The sequence below is a fragment of the Aphelocoma coerulescens genome, chromosome 1 (assembly GCF_041296385.1).
Source record: "Aphelocoma coerulescens isolate FSJ_1873_10779 chromosome 1, UR_Acoe_1.0, whole genome shotgun sequence".
NCBI classification, from domain to species: domain Eukaryota; kingdom Metazoa; phylum Chordata; class Aves; order Passeriformes; family Corvidae; genus Aphelocoma; species Aphelocoma coerulescens.
This window is the reverse complement of record NC_091013.1, coordinates 100,634,712-100,646,278: the sequence shown is the minus strand read 5'-3', so window position 1 is coordinate 100,646,278 and position 11,567 is coordinate 100,634,712. Positions and strand designations below refer to the sequence as shown.

At 42.3% G+C, this 11,567-nt stretch overlaps 1 protein-coding gene across 1 annotated transcript; it reads left to right on the top strand.

Annotated features, from left to right (window-relative positions):
- The first annotated feature begins 253 nt into the window (after window positions 1-253).
- Window positions 254-10,461, top strand: METTL16 (methyltransferase 16, RNA N6-adenosine). The gene is made up of 9 exons (XM_069021304.1): window positions 254-476; window positions 562-761; window positions 3,034-3,174; window positions 4,164-4,279; window positions 4,989-5,131; window positions 6,381-6,450; window positions 7,322-7,411; window positions 8,319-8,492; window positions 8,586-10,461. The coding sequence occupies exons 1-9, from the start codon at window positions 349-351 to the stop codon at window positions 9,201-9,203; spliced, it is 1,680 nt and encodes a 559-aa protein (XP_068877405.1). The 5' UTR covers window positions 254-348; the 3' UTR covers window positions 9,204-10,461.
- The last annotated feature ends 1,106 nt before the right edge of the window (window positions 10,462-11,567 follow it).

The window sequence follows — 11,567 nt, the reverse complement described above, 5'->3', positions numbered from 1 at the left end:
GCTTTCAGCAACCTGGTCCAGTGGGAGGTGTCCCTGCCCATGGTAGCGGGGTTGGGACTAGATGATCTCTAGGGTCCCTTCTAACCCATGACATTCCAGGATTCTACGGACGCACGGTAGTCACTCCTCCGCCTCAGCACTCGAGCGTCCCTCGCCGCGGCGGCGGGCGATGGCCCGAGCGGGGCGGTGCCACCCCCCTCCGCCCGCCGCTCCTTGGTACGGCCCGCGGGGCCGCGGTGCGCGCCGGGAGCGGGCCGGGCCGGCGCGCGGGGGTGCGGCCGTGATCCCGCGCCGCGTTCCCGCCGCTCCCGGCACATCCCGGCCCGGCCCGGCCCGGCCCGGCCCGACATGGCCCTCAACAAGTCCATGCACGCCCGCAACCGCTACAAGGACAAGCCGCCCGACTTCGCCTACCTGGCCGGCAAGTACCCCGAGTTCCAGCAGCACGTGCAGACCACCCTCGCGGGCAGGGTGAGGTACGGCCGGGGCGGGATGGGGCGGGTGGGTGCCCTTGTGTGTCCGCCCCCCGGCACCCATGAAAGCTCTGCGTGTGCTTTTCAGCCTGAATTTCAAGGATCCGGAGGCCGTGAGGGCTCTGACGTGCACCCTCTTGAAAGAGGATTTCGGGCTGAAGATCGACATCCCCGTGGAAAGGCTCATTCCTACCGTCCCCTTGAGGCTCAACTACATCCACTGGGTGGAGGATCTCATCGGCCACCAGGATGCTGAGAAGCAAACGCTGAGGCGAGGCATTGACATAGGTACTTGACACAGCTAAATATTTAATTCCTTATTTACCGTTGCGCATCCACAGAAAAACGTCAAGTTTGAGAAACAAAGAGATCTGATCTATGCTCCCGGTGGTGAAAGGCAGTCTGAGCTCCACCGGTGTTCATTTGCCTCCTGGGTGGGAGGATTTCTCCGCACAAACACAAGAGCAGTCATGGGAGGCAATTATTTGGCTTTTCAGGGCCTTGAACCCTCTTGAGTGCAGCTTTCTGTGGTATACAAAAATTTTGCTTCTAAAAATGCAGGCAAAAATGTCATTTTAAAAGAATTAAAAAGTGTTTCTTCTCAATGTTCTAACTAGCGAATTATGTTTCGTTGCTAATTTGTTAATTTGGCTTTTGGATGTCTGCACCAGAGAGTTTGTGTGTTGCAGAGCAATAGTTTTTAGTGTTCCACTTAATAACTTTTATAGATCTATTTGACAGGTGAATGACCTGTCCTTTCTAAACTTCGATTTTTATTTTAATTTATTTCAATGTCGTTATATTCGCAAGCTGAATTTTAAAAGAGGCTTAATTAGAAACCAGGGCAAATACCAGCTAAGCTGTGTTTTGGTTGTAGATGGTCAAGGATTTCTGGTTTATTATTGGAAACAAAATGTCTTTTAAGCTGCGCGAAGCATCAGCAGATGGATGATAGGGTCCAGTATAGTTGTTCACTTTCAGTCTGGATTATTTGGTAATATTAGGACAGTATCTAGACTAGACAGCAGATAAATGTAAACAGTCAGCAGAGATGTGAATTTGTAAGATGTACACTGATGGCCATAATTTGGTTTTCATTAGAAATAAAAAAAAAGGCAAGCTCTGTAAGAGCTTCCACACACAAATAATAAAATTGGCATTTGGATTCAGAAACTTTGGTTATTCTTTATGAATTATTTAAAAGGCACCAGTGATAGTACATTTGAGTTTAGTTCACATCTTTTATTTTGTCAATAAAATCTTTTACAGTTTCAAAGTCTTGATTTCAAAGACTGTTCTGTGCTGAAGAATGAAATTGAAAGAAGCTGGAATTTCCTTTCTAACTTGTTTTAATGCTTGATATTAAAACTTTAAAGTTACTGACGTCCTCAAAGCTGGGGTTCAGGAATCTTTCTGTGCCAGATTTTACGTTTCTGTTTATTTGGTATTTGCTGTCATTACTTTTTGTAGTGGAATTTGTTGTTCTGAAATTTACTGACTTGCATTTTTAGCTGGAGTTATGCTGGATACCAGGTCTGTATCATCACATAGTGTGTCCACAGCTGCTTTCCTCTATAACTTTTAAATTTCTTAGCCAGCTTCTACACCTTCGATATTAGTTTTCATTTTTGAAAATGATTTCTATGAACTTTGTCACGGTAGGTGGCTGGGTAGAAGAGACAGATCCTTTATGTCCTCCACATACTGCAGAATCTTCAGTTTGAGTTTGCATGGGCTTTGATATTCCAGCTTTGGAAAAGCAGTAAGCTATCCAAGGGAGACTTGACAGAAGTGCTGGAAATAACCCCTTGCTGTTGTGTACTGACAGATGAAGTTATTGATGTTTCAATAAATCAGTATAACAGGTTCTTGACATGTCTAAACTCAAGTTTTGTGGTGGTGGGATATCTTTCCCTTTTCTTGTATCCATTCCCTTTAAGCCTAAATTTGATTGTCATTGATAATTTGATCACCTAGATATGCCATAATTATTTTCTGCTGGCATCTCTCTCTCTTTTAGCAAGTTTTCATCTATCTGTCTACCTTTTTTGGTATCTTAATTGACACTTAGATTTCTTTGATAGTTTTGGACATTAGACAAAGACAGTCTGGTGGAACAGAATTTTTTTGTGGTTGTTGTATGCATCAAAGTAAAATATTTATGATAGATGATAGAAAAATTCAGAAGAGAAATTTATTTGTGGTAGGGTTTTGTTTTAGTAAAGCCAGAATGTATTTGGCTTTATGTATGTAAATTAACCACTGTCATACAGAAGAAAAATAGCTTAAACCAAGGTTGATAGTTTACTAGAAAATTTATTACAGAGTATTAAATTCTTTATCTTATTAAAAGTGCATATTTGACAATGCTGTTTTTCAAATTACAAAAATAAAGTTCACTAAAGAAGTGCGTAGTAGATGATCAGTAATTTTCTTGAAATTTCTTGATCACTATCTTGAAGTTAGTTCTTTTTGGTGTAATAAGTACACAGTTAACAGCCACAGTGTGTGTAACAACAGAGATTTATTTTGCCTTTTTTGTGGATTTTCACTTCTGCAGGGACAGGGGCTTCTTGTATATACCCATTACTTGGAGCAACTTTGAATGGCTGGTATTTCCTTGCAACGGAAGTGGATGACATGTGCTTCAATTATGCCAAGAAGAACGTGGAACAGAATAATTTGTCTGATCTTATAAAAGGTACAATGTAATAAGGTATTTAATAGCATACAGATGTTGTGGCGTACTTCTGCCACGTTCAGGTGCTCAGTTGTTTCTGACTGGTGCAGAACATTTACTGAGGTCTGGCTATGCTTAAGCCAAGCAGCTGCCTTGCCTAGCGTGGGATGTGCGGATAAAGAAAAACTCGCCCTTATGAAAATCTGAAAGATCAACTTCACCCTGGGGTGTTTTTATCTCTGTATTCCTTCTCTGTTACTGAAGTATTTCTTAGTGTTTGTACTCTTTATGCTGGTAGGAGACCTGGAATGCTCCCCTTGGATAACTGCATGACACTTCCACAGAGGCATACAGAGAGTTGTACAGAGAGTTCTTCATCCTCACTTCTTGAATGAAGTCCTGACACTGCCTGTGGTAGCAGTGGCAGTATGCCAGACTTGGTCTAGGAATGAGCTTGGAAAATTTTCTGTAGGAACTCAGTATAGTAAAAAGCAGATCCATTTATGAGCTCTGAAATGAAAACTTTTGGAAGCATCCTTTTGAACAACATGTCTTAGTCTGTTGACCATGTCAGTCTTCAAGATCCAGAACTTGATGCGGAGAGCAATGAGAGTTTTCTGTTACTGCTGCCACTGATTTTTAATGGTGTGGTGGTGTTGCCATATACTGGAAAAGGAGCTGGCAAAGGAACAGGCCTCATGTGAAACTTTAGTGCCTGTAGTTGAAAGGGCTTAAAGCACATTCGTGGTTGTATTGGAGAACATGGCATAACTCAGGCAGTCCTTGTTGTTTTAAAGAGATTTGTGTGGTTCTGCTGCTGTGTATAAACATAAAGGCTGTTTGTATGCTAATTCTTAACCCGAAATCTTTATATGTATGGTGATACTTGTTACATCTCTTTTGTAGAAAGCATTGTTTAGAGAGTACAGGTTTTATATAATGTATAATGTATACAGCATGTTAAATAAAATACGAAGTTCCTTACTGACCAAATTCACTTCTTCTAATAGTGGTTAAGGTACCACAGAAGACTCTTCTAATGGATGCACTGAAAGAAGAATCTGAGATCATTTATGATTTCTGCATGTGCAACCCCCCCTTTTTTGCCAACCAGTTGGAAGCGAAGGTAACAAACTGGATGTTGTAAGTACTTCAGTAGTCTTTGGGAAGGTAGCCACAATTTAACCTCTTGACGTGGGGAAGGTTGAGTGGAAAATCCCAAATCATTATGAAATAGCATTTAAGTCTTCTCCCTCCTCATCCCCTAGACCCTAAAGGAGTTTTGAAAACTTAACTGTTACCCTTCCTAAAGTGGAGGATGAGCTGTAGCATTCTTTCACAAGTTCTTACTGTCCTAGAAAATTAGTTTGGAAAGTAGACAGCTAGTAAATCTGAAATCAGGTGCCTGCTGCATATCAGTAGTACAGAGGATCTAGTTCCTGGAATTTTGCATAACTGTGTTTTTCATTTCCTTAGTGATGTAGACAGTATCATACAGGTCTTGCAATACCCACCGAATCTAGTCAGAAATGTATAATACAGGGCAGTAGTAAAAAGGTTTAAGATTTAATTAAACACTATACATTGTAATTGCATAGATGCACTTAGCATGTCTTACATGTATTGGAACCACATATTTCATATTAGCAGGATCCTAGTGTGTGACAAGGAGGTTTGTTTTGAATGGATCTTTGTTATCCATGGTTCTGATGGGGGAAGGCTAAGTGGAGGTGGTGGTGCTTGCTACCCACTAAGATTAAGATAGGAAGCAATGTACAAAGCAGCAAAACATCTCATTAAATGTTCATGTCAAATGTTTTTGGGTTTTAATCCAGGGAGTTAATTCTCGAAATCCGCGGCGTCCTCCTCCCAGTTCTGTAAATACAGGAGGGATCACAGAAATCATGGCTGAGGGAGGAGAACTAGAATTTGTCAAAAGAATTATTCATGATAGTCTCCAACTTAAAAAGAGGTTACGGTAAGTGTTCTTTTCCAGTTAAAAAACCCCAAACTAACACCTTTTATCTTCATCTTTGGCAGAAGTCATGCAAAAATGGTATTTTTAGTATTGCTATGGTCCAGTGATAGCTGTTCTGTTTGTTTGATGATACTTACACATCAAATTGTTCCTGAGCAGCAATTAGAAGTTATTGCTGGAGTTATTTAAAGGCAGAAAACAAAAAAAAGCCTATACAAGTGACACTTATATCTTGCAGCAAATTAGCATATGTACCTGATAAAGACAGGTCAGGGTTCATTCTTAAGAGCTTTTGGGATGAAAGAGGTTTTATGACATAACCTAAAAATTTCTATCTTTTCCTGGCTGATTTTTGGTAACTTGCAGCTTTGCCTGCTAAGGGACACTGTTGTACTGCATGCTGTCTTGGGTGAACATAAGCTGCAATAAAAAGCATAGCAAGACATTCTTTAGAACAACATAAACAGATGGCACATCTGCAGTTTTCTGATCAGCAGACTTTTACTCCCCCAGTGTTGGACAAAACTGTGCTTTGATAACTGGGAGATCTTAAATTTTGTATTTCAATATGTTTATATTTATGATTAAACTTTTTTGGATCCAGTCATCAAAAAGTATGGAAGATGGGGTTGTAGAGCTCAAATAATAATTCAGATGAAGAATTTAATGTAAAGTAATGTTTGGAGATTCTGAAGATGTGGATCTGGGTGGAAGGATAGGCTTCACTTAGAAATAGGAAAATAGCTTTCTTTTTTTTTTTTTTGCCTGATTGTTTCCTTATGAAATATGGGTTATGTGATGGAAACCTGGATAAGATATGAATGAGCACAAATGTTAGTCAGTATGTCTGTTACTTGCCAATAGTTGGTTACTCCTTTTTGTTCTGATTCATTCTCCAAAAAAAGTGGAGAAGTTGAAACAAATTCTTGTAAGGTGTAACATCTTCCCCATAACTGAAGTCACTCTTTGAAACAGGATTCCTGGTTGTTGGGGTGTTGTCTCAATAATACTCCTAATGTATTTCCTAAAAGCTCAAAAAGATTTCCCTGTGCAGTCTGTCTTTGGACCTTCTGTTCTGAATTTTGTTGTACTGTGTCCTAGTCACTGTTTAAGTGTGACTTTTGTTGTTGTTTTGGTTTTAAATCTCCAATTGTTTTTGCAGCTTTCTGATCCAAGTAGTTCTTACTGACAGCTGTCATTTTCAGTTGATCTCTACTTGTAAAACGCTTTTTTAATGTCTGCTTTGCAGGTGGTACAGTTGCATGTTGGGGAAGAAATGCAGTTTAGCACCACTGAAGGAAGAACTTCGAATCCAAGGGGTGAGTGTGCATAGAGTCCATATATATCTTGCCCGTGTTCTATACAGTATATAGTATGCTTCAATGCATGTGGGTAGTTATTGTTGAATTATTTTACTGAGTTTTTATTACAAAAAGGGACTGCAGTTCCTTGTTAGGGAAACAATTGAAGTTTAACTATTGTAGATTCAAACCTGACCAGGAAGTAGCAATTATTGTCTCCAAATTTTTGTCTTTAACTCATGTTGGAGCATGTCTTCATTCTAAAAGATTCAGAGTTTCTGCTTTAAAGTGGCCTTAACAAGGTTGTAGTAAAAAAAAAAAAAAAAAGAACAACAACAACAAAAAAATCTAGCTTTCTTTCCTCTTAGCTCACATGAAATCTAGCAATTTGGTTGATAAAAGAAATAGTAACATCATTTAAGTGGCAGCCTTGTTGTTTTGTTTGTGTTGAATTCTGGCATCAAGTAAAATGTAACTTTGTGCTACTATTCTCATTAAAGAGGGCTGTGCAAAGGGCTTTTTGGTGGCTTTCTGGAGGAAGCATACTCTTCACTAATTCCCATACAAAGAAAATAATTTTGAGTTCTGGCCTTGTGTGTAGTGGAAGGAAAGAGAATGCATGGTGAAATAAATTTCCAGAAAGATGAATTGCCAAAAGCAGATGCTGAGCTAGACACAAAATTTCAGGTATCTGATTTCCTTTGTCCTTGAGCCGTTGGTACGTCTGTCTTAGTAAAGTGAGAGGAGTGAGAGAGGGCCCTGACACCTCTGAGGCATGTCAGAAACAATCTCCATTTGTGTCATGAGAAAATAATGCTTTGTTTGAAAATGTGTGCAGTAAACCAATATTGTTTATTAATCTGAAATAATGTGTTCCTTCTTTGCATAGGTTCCTAAAGTCACTCATACTGAATTCTGTCAGGGACGCACCATGAGATGGGCACTGGCGTGGAGTTTCTATGATGATGTACAAGTACCTGTAAGTAGCTTAATTCTGGTTTGCTTGTGATTTTCTGTGCCTCTTACTTGAGGAAGGGGCTAATGAGCTATAACTGCTGTCATACAAACTGTTCTTCTTCAGACTGGAATATTGGATGTGCTGGGCTGTATGGACAGCGGAATTTCTTAGATGGCTGCCAGTCTGTTAGCAGTTGTGATATGTGATTCATGAGTGACCCTTGCTGAGGGTGGAAAAAGGAAGCCATTGTAGGAACTTCCTGTGGGTTTCAGTGAAAATAAGGATCATTTGTAACATACCTCTAATAGCAGTTTAGTAGTAATAAAAATACACTAAGTTGGGGCTGGATTTGAATTTAAACTTCTCTCTGAGAACTCAGTTTTAATTTAACATGTGGATTCTGTTACCAAATAGGTATGACCACGTCTAACTCAGACTTGCCTACATCAATGTAAGTGGAGCTTGTTCACCTTAAATGTGAGCCAGTTACTTTTTTGGATCTGGATGTTTGTATATTTGAATATAGGTATAGACAATAACCAGTCTTAAGGAAGATGCGAGGAAACCTTCAGTGCACTTGGATCAAAATGTGGATATTGGCAGCTGGCCTCTGTTTCCAAGAGCAGCCACACTTTCTCAGCTCATGGAGAGCTAATAGTTTGAAGGAACCAATGAAGCTTTTTGCCTGATACCTGAAGATAAACTCCCTCTGTCCATCAGGCTAGCATAAAGTGCATGATCCTTTTAGCTGGTTTGAGTCTAAAACTCCTGGGGGTGAAATGAAACACGGGCCATGTGAATGACTGCTTAGTGGTGTACATTACACTCTTAATCCTCGTGTCTTATGGAATCACAGTCTTCTGAGTACAAAAGTCACCCCACTAATACTGCATAGTCGTGTAATTTTTTTCTTTCTTTCTTCTTCTAGTCACCTCCCTCTAAAAGAAGAAAATTAGAGAAACCACGAAAACCAATTACATTCATGGTTTTGGCTTCTACAGTCAAAGAGTTATCCACCAAAGCTGCAGCTATGGGCTGGGATGCTGTAGAAGCTATTGCTGTGGTTCGAGCCTGGGTAGAGAAGATTCTCACTGATCTGAAGGTACAGTCTAAAGTGTTAGATGTTAAAACAATGTCCTAATTGAAAGCATAACTAGGAGAGGATTGTATGAAATTCTGCTGTTTTCTGCAATAGGTTCAGCATAAACGTGTTCCCTGTGGAAAAGATGAAATTAGCCTCTTTGTGACTGCCATTGAAAACTCCTGGATTCATTTGAGGAGAAAGAAAAGAGAGAGAATAAGGCAATTACGAGAACTTCCTCGAGCTTCTGAAGATATTCTGCAAGCAATGGAGGAGGAAAAGAACACCCAGAAGAGTGTGAGGAACAACTTGGACTGTGAAAACCCCAAGATTGATGACTCTGAAACAGGGTTTATGGCACCTGATGAGGATGTGCAGATGACGGCAGGTGATGAGCTACCAGAGGAATCTGCTGCCAAAGAAGAACACAGTGATCCTGTGAGGGAAGAGGAGATGGAAGCAAAGCAGGGAGAAACATCACTTGGCAAAGGCTCTGGTGATGCAAAGGAGGAACCTTGCCCTTCAGAGGAAGCTAGCAATCTGACAGTGGAAAAAGAGCAAAGCCCTAAAGAAACTAGTGGGGGTTTTCTCTTCAAGTGTCTAATGAATGTGAAGAAAGAAGGAAATGATGTAGTAGTAGAAATGCACTGGGTTGAAGGACAGAACAGAGACTTGATGAACCAGCTGTGCACATACTTACGGAACCAAATTCTTCGACTGGTCGCTAGTTAGCTCTTTTTCCTACTTCGGTAAAGTAGGTCTGTCCTCAAATTTTGTAAACTATTTTCAATGAATTAAAAATTTCAGACAGCAAAACCTGGTTTTTCCCCCTTAAAAAAAAAGAAGAGTGGAATGAAGATAGAGGTCTCCTTTAATATTTTAAGTAGCTTTTTCAAAGATGTGAGGAGGACATGAAATGATGAGGAAGTAATAGATTTCATACTGCAGTTGTAAAACTACATGTTGAAGTGAAACATGTCTATGCTGTGAGCATTTTAAATATCAGCAGTGCTTATTCTGGTCTTTTTCTGGCATAATAGAATTATATATTGTTACTAAGTAGAAATATTTCCTGAGTTATTTTCTTCAATATTTTTTCACTACTAGTACAGGAAACAGTCTGCAGTGGGAATTGTTTTCTGCAGCAAGAAGTCTGTAGCAGAGTATGCCTCTCTTCCCTTTAATGTTAATCTAACTTTGGTCGACAGAGTAGCAGAATGGATACATTCTCTAAGTGTCAATTCATTAAAATAATCACTTTAGGAAAAATGTGTGTGTTGTATTTGTTTGGTGCTTGGCCTTTGAAACACAGAAGGGCCTACTGTTAGCATCTGGTTTTGTAAACTTGAACAATGAAGAAGCTTTTTAAGCTGCTTGATTTAAAGAGGATTAAAATATGTTGATTCCTCCATTAGACCATCCCTTGCACTTCCTCAGATAGAATTGTCTGAAATGACAGCACTATTCTTAAAGAATTTTGCTTCCATTTAATCTTAAGAGATTGCTTTAATGACAGCAATGAGAGCACATGCTCTTCTGCAGGACACAGATGAGTACAGAAGGTTTTTCCAAAGGAGGACATCTGGAATGAAGACAGTTGCTTCCACTCCCCTAGTCCTATTTATCACTGGCTGTTTTCCAAGTGTTTTCTGGGCCAATGACCAGTTCCTTTGAGAAGAGAGGGACATGGGTCTTGGATGCCTCAGAGAGAGTATTTGAGCTTATGAGCACTGGTCCTGCTTCCTGTGAAGTCAGCCTCCTGAGCTGTGATCCGTTTCTCCGAAGAGAGATACAGAACATGGAGAGCTTTTCTGAGAGAGTGGTGTAAGAGTGTGTGTGTTACCCAGAATAAAGCAGTGGTGGCCAGAAGGAAGTAACTGCGTATATTCATGCTCCTGGAACTGCTTTCAGTGTTCACCCTCTGCTGTCCTTATTTTTGGAAAGATCAGTATGTTTTCTTCAGTTGAAATTAAAAACAACTTAGAAAAGCCTTATTTTTTGATAGAATGCTTCTTAGCACTTCTGTGGGTGATGGACAAAGACATGCATTTTTTGGGTACTGCAAAATTTTTATAGAACGCCTGATAGTCATGTTCCTGAGGAGAGGTTAAACCAGTCCTACTCTTAGAATCTGTAACAGCTGTTTCGGCGTCAGAGCCATTAGAACCAGCAAACGAGGCTGTTTGTCCTTTGTGCCCTCCCCTGTTTATTGCTTCAGCTCTGCAAGGTAAGCCTTGTTTTGTTGAAGCAGACCCCGTTACCTTCATTATCTCAGCCTTTCACCGGTACGAGTACCGCACGCGTACCGCACGCTCGGAGCGCTGCGTAAGCACTGACCGGTGTTTTTACAAAGACAGCCCGTGCTCCGCAGTGGCCGCGACCCTCGGGCGGGCCGGCTTGCCCGGTTCCCGGCCGTTCCCGGTTCCCGGCCGTTCCCCGCTGCCGCCGGGGCCGCCCTCCCGGCGGCCGGGGCGGGGCCGGGTTTGAATGGCGCGGCGGGAAGATGGCGGCGGCACCGCCGTCACCCCGAGCGCTGCCGCCGCGGCTGAGGGGCTCCGCGGCGGCAGCTGCCGCAGGGCGGGGCGGGCTGTGCCGCCCGGCCCCGCCGCTCCCCGCCGCGCTGTGCTGAGCCCCCCGCCCGGCCTCGACCTCTCCCTGCGCGGCAGCGGCTCGGCAGGTACTGGCGCGGGAGAGCGCAGCCCTTCTCCCCCCTTTCCCCTTCTCTCCCTTCCCCGCCTTCCCGTCGGTCGTGCAGCGTGGCGAGTTGGGACGTGCTGGGCGAGGGGGAGCGGGGCTGCCCCGGGGGGCACCGGGGCGCTGCTGGAAGGGTCCGGAGACCCTCCGAGCCTCTGCGGGCGCGGAGCCTTGGCCCCGGGGGCGGCGCTGCTCGGGCCGCGCTTCGCCCCTTCCTTTCTCCCTCGAGGGCAGTGGCTGCAGCCGAGATACGTGCTTGTGTTGTTAGCAGGGTGGGGATCGACGGATTTTCCTGCATTATTCGCTGTGTAGTTGAGGAAGACAATAAGAAAATGTGAATTCTGTGCACACTTCGGAGATGGGGGCATTCTCTGTGTCTTGTAACAGTGGGCCTTATTCTTG

Bases quoted from the DNA above. Each gene is read 5' to 3' on its own strand.
- METTL16 (XM_069021304.1), top strand. From the start codon at position 349: ATGGCCCTCAACAAGTCCATGCACGCCCGCAACCGCTACAAGGACAAG. The intron at 762-3,033 runs GTACTTGACACA...TCACTTCTGCAG, and splicing joins GAGGCGAGGCATTGACATAG to GGACAGGGGCTTCTTGTATA. The intron at 6,451-7,321 runs GTGAGTGTGCAT...TTCTTTGCATAG, and splicing joins AAGAACTTCGAATCCAAGGG to GTTCCTAAAGTCACTCATAC.